This window comes from Macrobrachium rosenbergii, chromosome 47 (assembly GCF_040412425.1).
Source record: "Macrobrachium rosenbergii isolate ZJJX-2024 chromosome 47, ASM4041242v1, whole genome shotgun sequence".
In the NCBI taxonomy this organism is placed as follows: Eukaryota; Metazoa; Arthropoda; class Malacostraca; order Decapoda; family Palaemonidae; genus Macrobrachium; species Macrobrachium rosenbergii.
Genome location: NC_089787.1, coordinates 30,798,124 through 30,812,949, shown reverse-complemented (window position 1 = coordinate 30,812,949; position 14,826 = coordinate 30,798,124). Strand labels below are relative to the sequence as shown.

At 38.5% G+C, this 14,826-nt stretch overlaps 1 protein-coding gene and 1 long non-coding RNA gene across 2 annotated transcripts in view; both read left to right on the top strand.

Annotated features, from left to right (window-relative positions):
* The window catches only part of LOC136830727 (uncharacterized), a 281,759-nt gene that overhangs the window by 162,916 nt on the left and 104,017 nt on the right, over window positions 1–14,826 (top strand). The window lies entirely within an intron of this gene.
* The window catches only part of fng (Fringe glycosyltransferase), a 109,414-nt gene that overhangs the window by 64,542 nt on the left and 30,046 nt on the right, over window positions 1–14,826 (top strand). The window contains exon 2 of the mRNA XM_067090523.1: window positions 11,551–11,599. Within this exon, the coding sequence (XP_066946624.1) occupies window positions 11,551–11,599 (49 nt within the window). The remainder of the gene's footprint in view (window positions 1–11,550; window positions 11,600–14,826) is intronic.

The window sequence follows — 14,826 nt, the reverse complement described above, 5'->3', positions numbered from 1 at the left end:
GTCTTCCTATGAATATCTAATGACTAGTTTCATCTCAGTAGCGTGAGGATTACCTCGTCGAAGCCTTTGTGATAATATACATGTTAGGGAGTACTGCTGATATCTCTCTCTCTCTCTCTCTCTCTCTCTCTCTCTCTCTCTCTCTAAGGACTTAAAACAAATGACTAACAATCAGGAACCTAATTTATTTTTTACGTCAGCAGAGACATACTGGGTTGTTAGGGAACGCTCCCATATCGTGTCTTTGATCAGAGCAGGGATCGAACCATTGTCGTCTAGAGAGAGAGAGAGAGAGAGAGAGAGAGAGAGAGAGAGAGAGAGAGAGAGAGAGAGAGGGCGATATTTCAAGCATTCATCCCACAGCGTTTGTGTTTACGCAGCTGAGTTATAACCTTTTTCCTCTTCCGTTCCCAGACAAAAAGGAAAAAAAAGTAATAATAATTCTTTGTTTCGAGCTGAAGACTAAATATTTCCCTAGTGAACTTATTTGATAATTAACAACCGCGACATTTTTTTGCTGTTGTAGTTTTTGTAGTCTGACACGAATTCCAGCCACCTGGTGACATTCTTCCGAGAGAGAGAGAGAGAGAGAGAGAGAGAGAGAGAGAGAGAGAGAGAGAGAAGTAGCGTTGGATTATTATCCTAAAAAAATGCTCATTTAAGTTTTAACAAAAGAAATAAAAGACTAGACTCGAGTATTCTCGAGTTGTATCAGGGGAATATCTGCAAATGAAGTGGCGAGTGATAATTCCCATGTTCTCACGCCTGTAGGAGAGAGAGAGAGAGAGAGAGAGAGAGAGAGAGAGAGAGAGAGAGAGAGAGAGAGAGAGCGCTATTATATAGTCTGTGGAGTCGGTACCATGTTTTGTGAACAATGTTGTATAAGAGAGAGAGAGAGAGAGAGAGAGAGAGAGAGAGAGAGAGAGAGAGAGCTCATTTCCGCTGCAGTTTTCTTATTTTTAGATCCAAAACATCACGCCAACACTTCCATTTTAATCAGCGTACCACTGGTTCTATTCCGCACCACTTCAGCCAAGTCAAGAGAGCGCCTCTGATAATCCTTCAACTAAATCGTTCCTGATTACACAATTGATCACCGTAGAGTACCGTGATTAAGATTTTGAGAACAAGAGCATCGTGTTATCTCTGGGTTTCTTATCAGTTAATCAGTACAAGAGAAATGAGCGCAGTTCATTGGAGCTGATATGGAGACAAGTTCTTTCTCGGGAAACAAAGAACTGTATTACGACGGGTTTTTTTGTGTGTTCTTTATTGCCAAAAGTTCCTTTTTAATGTTTTTATTGGTGAATGTTAATGCTTGTTGTAGATATTGAGTGTATGGCTTATGTTCTTAAATTCTGACATATTATGTATTTGATTTTATCCGAAATATGCTTTGGGTTTAGTGCTAAGGAAAGCTATCTGATTGTATCTTGACATCAAATTTATTGTACTCCTAATATATAAACAACAAGTGTATTGTATTCGTAAGTAGTTGACTGATTTATTGGCGTAAGCTTGCATACTAGAGTTACTGATAGGTGAATGTGATTATATTATCCGTAAAATATCTCATAAATATTAGTCTTTTTATATTAAGATTGATAACATACACAAAGCTGAACTTCCATTGGTACGGAAAGGAAGTTTAACGTTTAATTACTTGTCGTCATAATTACTCGTTTCCTTTACTTGTGTGATGTACTTTCAGCACTTACCCACAGTTATTTGCACTTTAATTTAGGTGCACGCGCACTTACTTTCTCATTTTAAGACTTTTTCCAGGATAACTTAGTTTCCATTACAGTTTATAACGACAGTAATCAACTTGCAGACTGGATATCGTTATAACCCGAGATTCTCTCTCTCTCTCTCTCTCTCTCTCTCTCTCTCTGGTTTAATTGCATTATGGCCGATGGCAATTTCATCTCAAGGATGGTTTGGAGTTGGAAGAGATTGGACTTTAATTGTTGCATTGTTGTTCATGGAAAAGTTATTATTTTTTTATATGAAGAAACCATCTTTTAAGCTTTTATTTGGACATGAAGTGGTAAGAGAAGGAATGTTTTTCTTATATTGGAAAATGACTTATGTATGCTATGAAAAGATTAATAGGGGATGAATGAAGTGTAATTAAAGCAGATCTGGTATTTCATATTTTGAAATTAATGTTATATGATACAGAATAAGCATTCGCTTAGGAAAAGGATTGTATAAGAATGAAGAAAGTCCTCTTGTACAGTACTATATTCTCTACTGAAGGGGAAATGAATACCTAAAAAAAAAGAAAATTTAATTAATAAAGTTAAAGGAATACCTTAAAAAAATTAATTAAAGAAACTAAACTACATAGTCATAATGTTTTCTTCGTTTTACGCCCATCGTATGCAGGTTCATCAGAACAAGCAAGCATGTAAAAGCTGTTAAGATTATTTCCTCCTCCTCCTCCTCCTCCTCCTCCTCCTCCTCCTCCTCCTCCTCCTCCTCCTCCTCCTTTTTTTTATTCTAGGCCTATGCCCAACCGCCGGGACATGAGCCTTCATCACCATCATCGTCTTCACCATCATCTCTCGCCCTTGAATGACAGTGATTCCATCCCCGAATCCTGGACGGGTCAGGATGGAAAACTATAGGGAATGAGGTGACGGTCTGTTATTAAACTCCCAAAGAGACGGAACACAGATCGGAGAAAAGGAGGTATTTTAGTTAGGGATTGGTGGCATGGCACCGGGAGGGTGTGGGTATGTATACCCTGTGGTCTGGGGGAAGGGAGGGGGGAAGGGTGTTGGGCGTATGATTAGGCCTTTAAGACATCGCCATGATCGAGAGAGAGAGAAGGAGAGAGTCCAAACCACGTGGTTAATAATGACAAGTTGCCCGGGGGGCACGAAGTCCTTAACGCCGGCTGTAATTGCGGCTCTAGAATGTGTGTGATTGTAAGGGAGGGCGAGCTCTAAATCAAAGGCCACGTCGACCTTTTATTTCATCCTCCCTCTCCCTCCCTCCCTCCCCCCCCTTCCATTCCCTCTGTCCCCCTACCCTAATTCTTATCCCCCTCTCCCATCTCTTCTTCCCCTCCCCTCTCCCCTTCCCCTATCTCCCTCCCCATGTATCCCCTCCCCTAACTGCTATCCCCCTCTCCCATCTCTTCTCCCCTTCTCCCATCTCTTTTCCCCATCCCCGTCTCCCCTTCCCCTATCTATCCCCTCCCTAACTACTATCCCCTCTCCTATATCTTCTCCCCCGCTCCAATCTCTTATCCCCCTCCCCCTCCTCCCCTTCCCCTATCTCCCCCCTTATCTATCCCCGTCCCCTAACTGCTATCCCCTCTCCCATCTCTTATCCCCTCTCCAATCTCCTATCCCCCTCTCCCATCTCTTCTTCCCCTCTCCAGTCTCCTGTCCCCTCCCCATCTCCCTTCTCCCTCCCTCCTCCCCTCCCCTGGTCACTCTTTTGGGTCAGATTTGATTTGTATAATTAGAGATTGTTTGAGCCTCGAAAGACGTCAGTTGGGGGAAATAACGTCGGGTTTCGCCCTGTCCTAATGGCGGGTGTTGCTTTTGGGTTTTTGGGGGAAGGAAGATGGATTCCTTGTGGAAAAACGCGATCTATTTTGGAATGTTATTCTTTCCTGTATTTAAAATTTAATAACATTAAAATTTCGAAAGTTATGTTAAATTGACAATTTTCCCGATTTTCTATGTCATTAAATGTTGCAATTTAACCCTGGGTTCAGATTCATTTACTTGGGATGTTATAGTCATTAACGAGTGTTAGAATATGCGCTCTCTCTCTCTCTCTCTCTCTCTCTCTCTCTCTCTCTCTCTCTCTCTCTCTCTCTCTCGATTAGAAATTTTCTGGGGTTCAAATAAACGGTAAAATGAACTATTTTTCAAGTTTCTCTCTCTCTCTCTCTCTCTCTCTCTCTCTCTCTCTCTCTCTCTCTCTCTCTCTCTCTCTCTCTCAGAGGATTATAAATATTTTCGGGAGCCAGGTAAACTGTAGAATGTACAATTTTTCAAGTGTCTCTTGCTATTAATTCTCTCTCTCTCTCTCTCTCTCTCTCTCTCTCTCTCTCTCTCTCTCTCTCTCTCTCTCTCTCTCTCTCTCTGGGGATTAGAAATATTTTCTGGGGTTCAGATAAACGGTAAATGCACAATTTTTCAAGTGTTTCTTGCCTTAAACTCTCCCTCTCTCTCTCTCTCTCTCTCTCTCTCTCTCTCTCTCTCTCTCTGGGGATTAGAAATATTTTCTGGGGTTCAGATAAACGGTAAAATGCACGATTTTTCAAGTGTTTCTTGCCCTTAAACTCTCTCTCTCTCTCTCTCTCTCTCTCTCTCTCTCTCTCTCTCTCTCTCAGGGTACAGGAATATTCTCCGGAGTCCAAAAATATTTTTAAGAGAATAATCAACCATAACATCCAGAAAATTCTCGTTCTTCTCGAAGACGAGAGGCGCCTTTGCAAATGAACTTGGACATTTATTAGCAGAAAGGTCAAGGAGACACGGACGAAAGTTAATGTTTCTCTGCAGTAGCGTATGTCTTAAAAGTCGGGTTTTATGGCACAGAAAAGGCGAGGAATCTCTCTCTCTCTCTCTCTCTCTCTCTCTATGTGAGTTAGGAAGTTTTGTAAGGTGCATATATTAACTGTATATAGCATGTCGGTTATATTAATTTGGAAAATTTCGTCAGGTCGCATTAATGAGTTTCTCTCTTCTCTCTCTCTCTCTCTCTCTCTCTCTCTCTCTCTCTCTCTCTTCATGAGTAAAGCAAATACCTTGTGCCTTCCCCAAGACCATGTCGAAAAGCCAACATGCGCCGGCGCGAACCGTATGTCATAAAAGGCACTAATTGGACGCGAGTTTCGGACGGTGTCCTGGGCTGTAAATACGCCCATGCCCCTCCCCCTTCCTCCTCCTCCTTCTTTTCCTCCTTATTCTTGCTCCTCCTCCTCCTCCTCCTCCTTCATTTTTCTCCTTCCTCCTTCTACCTCTCTTCTTCGTCTGCCTCAATTTCTTAAGTATGAACAAAACTCCAAAAATAATGCATTGCTCCCCTCCCCTTTTCTCCCCCCTTTCCATCATTTCTTCCTCCTCCTCCTCCCCTCCCTTGTCTTCCTTCTTCTTCCTCCTTGTACCCCTCTTCTTTCCTATTCCTTATATAAAAAAAACAAAAATAATACCTCACCGCAACACAACTCCTCCTCCTCCTCCTCCTCCTCCTCCTCCTCCTCCTCCTCCTCTTTCTCTTCCTCCTTCTTCCGTTCTTCTTCTTTCCTATCCTTTATATACAAAACCCCAAAAATGATACCTCACCGCAAGCAACTCCTCCTCCTCCTCCTCCTCCTCCTCCTCCTCCTCCTCCTCCTCCTCCTCCTCCTCTCTTTCTTCCTCAGTTTCTTCTATACAAGCGAAAACCTCAAAAATAACGCATCACCTCAACACTATAGACTCCTTCCAGTAAGGAAGACGTCGGCATACCAACGGAGGGACTTTAACCAGAAAGTATAAATGTATAGAAGCAACAAAAATAAAAAAGACAAAAAAAAAATGTCTTCAGGTAGTCCGGTTTTGTGGAGGACTAAACTAGACCGCCCCTTTTAAGACCGGGCTGTATATAGTGTTGGTTTGCTGCTGTAGGACCGCAGCAAAGGTTTAGTCGCCTTCGGTGACCACCTCTCTCTCTCTCTCTCTCTCTCTCTCTCTCTCTCTCTCTCTCTCACACACACACACACACACACTAACAAACTGCAACGCCTTTTCAGTTGCTTCTAGTGTAAACCACAGAGGTCAGAAGGGCGGTGATTGATTGGTGTACGTCAAACTGGCGTTATGTCATCACAGGTCATCGCTGCTGTCGAAAAGAAAGTAGAAAGGGGAATTGTGAGCCAAAGCTGGTTATATTTAGCTGGTTATATTTTCGAACGGAGGACGACAAAAACTGCTATCAGGTCATTGCTGCTGTTACTGACATGATTGTAATTTAATCAGTTATGACTATAAAAGAGTAGTTTTATTTATAGTCGAAAGCCGTTCTAACTTGGTATTTCGGTAATGAGAGAAGGGGATTGTCTATTATAATCAGTATTACAAAATTGTATGTATCATAATGTAACAGAAATGTATATTTTGAAGGTTGGCAAATAGGTGAGTGGGTTTAAACACTATAATTGAAAATGAATGGATGTAATGCACTCACTAAATAATCCAGCAATTTCAGTGTTTAACCTTATATATAAGAGAATAATCTTAACGTAACAGAGATTGGATATTTTTAAGGTTCACAAATAGGTCATTGTGTTTAACACTATAAGCGAAATTGAACAGTTGTAGTGTACTCATTAATATCCAGCAATATCAGTGTTTAACCTTATATATAAGAGAATAATCGTAACCTAACACAGATTGGATATTTTGAAGGTTCGCAAATAGGTCATTGTGTTTATCACTATAAGCGAAATTGAATGGTTGTAAAGTACTCACTGATATCCAGTATTGTAGGTGTTGAACCCTATCAGAGAAGAAGGGTGAACAGCAACGCATTACTAACCATTTTAACATTCTAGAGGAACGGAAAGTTCACTGGAGCGCTTCGAATTAGTGGATGGGAATTAATCAGCGAAGACCATTGCAAATGGCAGATGTGGGGGAGAGCCCAACAGGTGGGCAGTGAGGAGCAACAGGTGTTGGCTGGCTGAGGGCTGCCGGAGGAAAGCCTGAAGATTTGAAGATTTCTGATTGCTCAGTGTGAGATCCTCCGGCATTTGGGCGTATCAGCATTTTATCGTTACGCGGTGATACGCTGAGAATTGGTCGTGAAATTGATGATGTTTGATGACAGAATTTTTGGGCGTTCGTAATTCTTTTATATGTATTTTATTCTTTGTATTCATGTCTGGCTTATATATTACTGTCTGCGCATGCGCAGGCAGGATGACCCTACCTATGAAAAGCTACGGTTCGTATACCTAGCAAAAATACAGATTATACTCAAAATTCATCACTTTGGCAGTAACAATTAAATGCGGAAGGTAGAAGTGCAAGCAAGAAGAATATTATTAAAACACTCATAGCATTAAAAAATGCATTGTCACAGAGACATTTAAAACAGGAACGGTCGTTAACGTGACGAAAGCTTTGGCATGGTATAAATGCTTTGAAAACAAAAAAGCTGAAAAATGAAGCAATCCCAAAAAAGACCAGCTTAGAAAAGAAAAAAATCGGAATTTCCACTAACCAAGAGCCAATCTGTCCGGACCTCCGCGGCATTGCAGGAATCTCAATAACGTTTTTTTTTCTTCTTCTTCTTCCATCGTCCAGTGAGTTTGTATACTCGACTTTTTGGAAGCAGTGAGAACGACTCTGCATAGCTGGCATTTGCAAAGGCAGCTGGGCAGTCGTTCGATAAACATTTCTGCCCCTAAATGGAAAACTGCAGTATCTGAAAATTTTTCGAAATTGAGATATGCCACCTGTTGGACTCGTGAAACACTAATACACAAGTTACTGCAGTTTCAGAATGATTCTTCAGTGCTTTATTTAGGGGGTCCCATTTGCAGTATCTGCAAGATCAGTAGTAAGTCAAGGGAGCATCTACCATTTTTCTCAGTTTTGTATTTTTGCAGATCCTGCAGTCTTCCATTTTAGGGCAGAATTTAATTGTTTGAATGGTCCAGATTATATAAAAGTTTAAGGCATTGATAATATCAGTTGGACAATTGTTTTGCGTCTTAGTTGACTATGATATAAGCATTTGAACTTGCACATGCAAGGAAAAGGTTTGCCAAATGACTTAAATTGTAATATTGCCAAGATATTTGAATGTCCCCCAAAGATTAGCGAGTAATTAAAGAATGGATTTGTTTTCCAAAATATTTGAATGGGCCAAAGCATTCATTCTCCAAACTATTTGAACTTACGGAAAATTAAATTGTTTTATGTTTGAGAGCCAGTTAAATCTTTATACCCCGTCTAATTTTTCTGAATGGTATGAACAGCCAAAAACGTGAATAAGCTCCTTACCCCTCCCCAAAAAAAAAAAAAAAGAAGGGGCAAAAATCGAATAAAACAATTTGAACATGCGAAAGAAATTGTCCAATATTTTAGAGCCACTGAAATCTTAACACCCCGACTAATTTTTCCGAATGATATGGACATTCAAAAACGTGAATAATCCCCTCACCAACCCCCACCCCTCTCCCCCCACTACCCCCAACAAGAGAGAGAGAGAGAGAGAGAGAGAGAGAGAGAGAGAGAGAGAGAGAATCCGAATGTCCCCAAATATTCAAGCGTTAATTCTTTACGAGTCACGCTAGAGAAGCTATAAGGGAAAGAAATGAGATTGCTAGCAGTCCAACTTGGTGCGTGACGGACCCGGGGTATTTTATCAGGTCGTGCCCCAAGCGGGGCTGCTATGCAAGACCCGAGGAAGAGAGTTCTCACGGTTTTCGGGTAACTCCATACCGTGGATGGTCCTACCGAACCAGAAGGCGTTTTTTGGGCGTTGTTATTGATGTAAGAAAATAAGAGATGCGACGGTGGTTCAAGATATATTCTTGAAAAATGACTTAGAATTTTACTTGCACTGCTTATTATTATTATTATTATTATTATTATTATTATTATTATTATTATTATTATTATTATTATTGTCCTTTCAACCACTTTCAGTGTGTGCATCCTATTTATTACACCATCTGATTATTGCTATTATTATTAAATATCATAATTATTAAGGGTATTTTAATTAAATTATTATTATGCTATTTCAAGTCATGGCATATTATATTTGATCCTTACATAAACATCATTATTAGGGTCTTTTAATAAATTCATAATTGCTATTTCAAGTCATGGTTATATTTGCTTGTTAAAAACTCATAAGTTAAAACTCATCTCAAAGGACAGTAACATTCCGTTATGGATATGAATGCTGTTACTTGCAAACATTCGTTTACTCTTGATATTCTGACAAAAAACTTTGTAATGATATGCTGCCATATTGAGAATATTTTTTAAGTTATTAATCAACAATATGTTTTATTATAAATTGTTAAATATTATCCATGTCAGCTAAAGCGAACGGTATTTTTTTACCTTATATCTACCAGCTAATTATCTTTTGTTTAACAATAAAAGGTAATTACCGTCTACTCCAGATAACGCGAAATCCATTATGAAACATTTATATACTCGCCGGTTCTTAATTTCAGAATAAACGGTAATTACCGTCGACATTAGCCATTCTCTCGCGCCGAGTTGTCGTCCTCTTAGGAATGAGAGTTCCGTAGTGCCTGACATTCTTGGATCTTGTAATGTTGATGCCAGGACGTCGGCCGCTGCCACCTCTCCCTCCTCCTCCTCCTCCTCCTCCTCCTCCTCCTCCTCCTCCTCCTCCTCCTCCTCCTCCTCCTCCTCCTATCAGATCGGAGTCCTTGAAGGAGTTTTATCCTTGTCCCCATCAGCCGAAGGTGGGAAATAACGACAGAACGGATCCATTGTCCTGTCTGCTTGCGATGAGTTTTTTTTCCGAGTTTTTTCCCGAGTTTATTTTTATATTTTTTTTTATTTCGTCAAATCTGAAAATCTGTACAGATGTTCCGTTGATGTTTGCTCTTTATTTAGTTTTCATTTTATACTTCTTTTATCGTTTTACCTTTTTTTTTTAATTAAATCTGGAATGTCTTCCTACGGTAAATGATATCATTGTCCTTAGATATTTGTGGGTAGATATATATTACTTTTTTTTTTTTAATCTTGTGGCCGAAGTTCATTTTAACTGGTGTTCCCGACAAGGATTTTGTTATGCGAGTTAATTCATGGTGGCCATTATTTAATGTGAACTTTGTCTTTATTAGTGGCCACCTTATTTCGATTTAATTCGTGGTCGATATTCGTTTCTTTACAAATTTATACGGATATGTTAATTCTCTGTCTTACTTTCCGTCATATCTAACAGCTAGGACCACTAATGCGTTCCTTACCAGTACTGTAGCTAGGACCACTAGTGTGTTCCTTACTAATGCATCGGCTAGAACCACTGATGTGTCCCCCACTAATGCAATGGCTTGGACCACTAATGTGTTCCTTACTAATACAGTTGCTAGGGCCACTAATGTGTTCCTTACTACTGCAACAGGTAGGACCACTAATGCGTTCCTTAATATTGCAACTTCTAGGACCACTAAAGTGTTCCTCTTTAGGTGCAATGGCTAGGACCACTAACGTTTTCCCCCAATAATGCAACAGCTAGGACTACCAATGTGTTCCTTACTAACGCAAAGGCTTGGGCCACTAATGTGGCCCTTACCAATGCAACGGCTAGGACCACCAATATGACCCTTACTATTGCAACAGGTAGGACCACTAATCTCTCTCTCTCTCTCTCTCCCTCCTCGGTGGATTCCACCGTGCAGGACTCATTGTTTTCACACTTGCGTCTGGTGGCTAAGTAGAAGTCGTCAGGATCCCCCCAGGGGGTGGGGGGGGGCGCGTTCGATTTGCATGGTTGGACCTGAAAGACCGTATCAGATTTTTATTCCTTTCCTTTCCCCCCTCCCTTCTCCCCTTCCCCTTGCCCCTGCCCATTGTATCCCCTTCTCTCCCTACCCTGCCCCCTTTTTGTATCCCCTCCCTTCTCCCTATCCCCTGCCCCTGCCCCGTATCCCCTTCTTTTGTCCCCCTTTTTTGCCCCCTCCCTTCTCCCTATCCCCTTGCCCCTGCCCATTGTATCCCCTCTCTCCCGTACCATGTTCCCCCTTTTGCTTCCCCTCCCTTCTCCCCTTCCCTTACCCCTGCCCATCGTATCCCCTTCTCTCCTGTACCCTGTCCCCCTTTTCGTTCCCCCTCCCTTCTCCCCTTCCCCTTGCCCCTGCCCATTGTATCCTCTTCCTTCCCGCATCCTTTCCAAGCCTCACAATATCTCCCACCCACCCACCCACCCACCCACTGCGCATGCGCCACGAAAGGAATTTATGTTTTACCTTGCATCATCTCTCTTTTAATGGATGCATTAAGGCCAGATGACGGTCCGATAAGGCCCCGTGTGCCCCTTCACACTTACCTGTCGCGCGCTTCCTCGGTTCTCTTCGGAATCGCTCGCCCCGGTGGGATTTGCTGGTGTGGTGCGGTGTGAGGAAAGTCAGATGTCTTCTTTTTCATTTTGCTGACTTTATTTTTTTATTTTGTTTTTTGTTTGTGTTTTTTTTTTATTTTTTTGTTTTTGTTTATATTTTTTATTTTTCCGTTTTTGTTTTTGTTTATATACGGTTGAGTTGCAATTTTCTAAAATTAGGTTTTACTTTGGGTTGTGCATAATTTGATTTTTATTCATTTCACTTTACTGTAGATTTAATTTTACAACTAACGGGGAGGAATGAACCACAATATAAAGTTTATTTATCATATTGATTTTTTGGCTTTTTAACACCCACAATTATCATTCCCTGTTTCTGTTAAAAATATTCGTCAATTGTGCTTATTTATATATTTATTTATTCATTTCCAGACCCATGTTCATGTTATTATTTATAATGTTTCTCTCTTTTTGCAGACGTGGTTCTTCTCGGACACTGAGGACCCTGAATACCAGAAAAAGACAGGTGAGTGATCGTTCCATTTACTGATTTACGGGTTTAAAGTTTATATATATATATATATATATATATATATATATATATATATATATATATATATATATATATATATATATATATATATTATACATACATACACACATGCATACATACTGTAGAGAGTTTCTTTATTCCTTGCATTCCCTTCACAGTCAGGCTTTGGCTTTCGTACCGTCCATCTGTCAAATCCAAAAAGAAAAAAGAAAAAATAAGTATCGATTGTGTTGCATTTTGACTGATTCGATTATAAAAAATAATTCTTGGCAGTGTTTCGACCAAAAAATATTCCTTGACAATGATTCGATAAAAAAATAATTCTTTTCAGTGATTCGATAAAAAAATAATTCTTGACAATGATTCGATAAAAAACATATTTCTTGACAGTGATTCAATAAAAAAAAAGTCTTGACAATGGTTCGGTAAAAACATATTTCTTGATAATGATTCGTTAAAAAAAATAATTCTTAACAGTAATTCGATAAAAAAAATTCTTGAGAATGATTCGATAAAAAATATATTTCTTGAAAACGGTTCGATAAAAAAAGATAATCCTTTACAAGGTTCGATGAAAAATAATAATTCTTGACGATGATTCGATGAAAAATAATAATTCTTGACGATGATTCGATGAAAAATAATAATTCTTGACGATGATTCGATGAAAAATAATACTTCTTGACGATGATTCGATGAAAAAATCATTCATGACGATGATCCAGTGAAAAAATTCTTGACAGCGATTCGACAAAAAAAAAAAATAATTCTTGACAGTAATTCGATAAAAAAATTATATATTTCTTAACAATGATTGATAAAATATATTTCTTGACAGTGATTTGGGAAGGAAATTTCTTGTCATTAATTACTGAAAAAAAAAATTTCTTGATAATAATTACTGAAAAAAATTTCTTGATAATAATCACTGAAAAAAAATTCTTGACAGTGAATACTGAAAAAAAATTTCTTGACAATGATTCGATAAAAAAAATTTCTTTTACAATGAACGTGCAAAAAAGCACTAGATGTAACGGATCAAAATCCCCCCTCCCATTTTTCGTCCATTCCCAAAAAAAAAAAGCCAGACACATCAATCTGCCACATACTGCTCCTAATTATTATCACAAGGGAGGGACAAAGTTATTGCAGGGGATAATTTATAGAACCCTTTGGGGGGTGGGGAAACAAACTGGTAGCAGATGGTGACGGCCTTCGGTTACTTTCTGAGAATATAGAAGAGCCGCCTTGGTATTATCTACCCTTATGGTACTTAAGAGGGGGTGGGGGCTGTGGGTAGGGTTCTTGTGACGTCATGAGGTTTCGTAAAAGGATTCGAGTTTCCATTGTTTTTTTTTATTAAAATTTTTTTCCCTTTGCTGAAAGGGTGGTGATTTTAATTAGGTCATGGCGAAGTTGTTGCACTTGGTAGTTTCATAAGAATATCCTAGTGTTCTTTTTACTCTTGCTGAAAGGGGACTTTTTTATTTGTCCTATTTTAATAATATTTCAAGATAATTATGTAAAGTATCATAATTATGTCTAAAATATTATATGAGAGATGGTTTTAGGCTATAGAATTCTCATGTCGATAAAAAAAAATTACGAAACCTTTTTTTTTTTAAGTATTTCAACATTTCGGTAAAATTCGTAACATTTGAAGATAAGCATTAGGGATTATATTAGTTTCGTATTTTTTAAATAATTTCAGGAAATACCCGTAGATTATGCTGCATACTTTCTGTGTGATTGTCAGGGTCTGTCACTTTTACTGGACATTTTTAAAAGATTTTTAAAGAGTTATTTTAAAAATCAAATTTTGTGGCGACGACATGAACTTTAATATATATTTTTGGTAAGTTTTCACAGACAACTTTGTCCTCGGAACAAAAATAATTTTAATAGTCAGTGTTCATAATAAAAATATATAAAATATGTGGGTAATTGACACAGCATATATGCTTAATTGACAGAGCTTATATAAACAAATGACAGAGCATTTATAAATAACTGACATAGTATCTATAATTAAATGATGACGAATCAGATAGCATTTACAGGTATTTAACACTGAATATATAAAGAACTACAAAAAACATTAGAAAAGAAAAGTAAACAAAACACTTTGTAAATTGCCGATACATCATTTACAAAAACACTCAGGCACTCGAAGTGGCCTTACCAATTTGCCAGCTCTTGAGGTGATGAATCTCAGAAAGAAAATTACACAAGCTTACGGCGTCTCTCTGTGGAACTCTCAGTAGATTAATCTTCATGATCGTTCATTTATATTTCCCTCTCTTTAACAATCACTCGGGCACCGTAATCACCCTTCGCTGTTCGTCTCTGCTCTTTTGTCACTCGGACCTCGGATTCGTAATACCTGTCATCATGTTCAGGAGGATTCTAATTAAGGGACCCGGGCAATATGTCATTCTCTCGCTGCTTCTGGCTGCGTGCTCTCTCTCTCTCTCTCTCTCTCTCTCTCTCTCTCTCTCTCTCTCTCTCTCTCTCTCTCTCTCTCTCTCTCTCTCACATTTTGTTTCTCTTTCTCATACACAAATGTATGTATGTGTTTGTGTCTATTTTCTAAGTATTTATCTTTCATATGTGTACATTTATACGATTTATTTGTGTGGTCATTCAGTTTCATTCTAAATTGCTTTTGTCATGATCATCATTCTGTATGTTTATCTGTATTTAGATTTAATATTAGAAACCATCATCTTGTCTTTAGATTTAATGTTAGAAACCCATATATTTTCATTTAGATTTCATATTAGAAACCCTTATGCTTGCATTTAAGTGTATTATTAGAAACCCTTAGTTTTGCATTTAAATTTCAAACTAAGAAACCCTTATATTTGCATTTAGATTTAACATTAGAAGCCCATGTGTTTGTATTTAGATTTTGCATATTAGAAACCCTTATGTTTGCGTTTGATTTAATATTATAAGCCCTTTCAGTTGCATTTAGATTTAATATTAGAGACTATTATGTTTGCATTCAGAGTTCATATAAGAAACACTTATATTTGCATTTAGATTTCATATTAGAAACCTTTATGTCTGCATTTAAATTTAATATTAGAAACCTTTATGTGAGCATTTAGATTTATCATCAGAAACCCTTATGTTTGCATATAGAATTAATAATAAAAACCCTTATGTTTGTATTTGATTTAATATTACAAGAAACA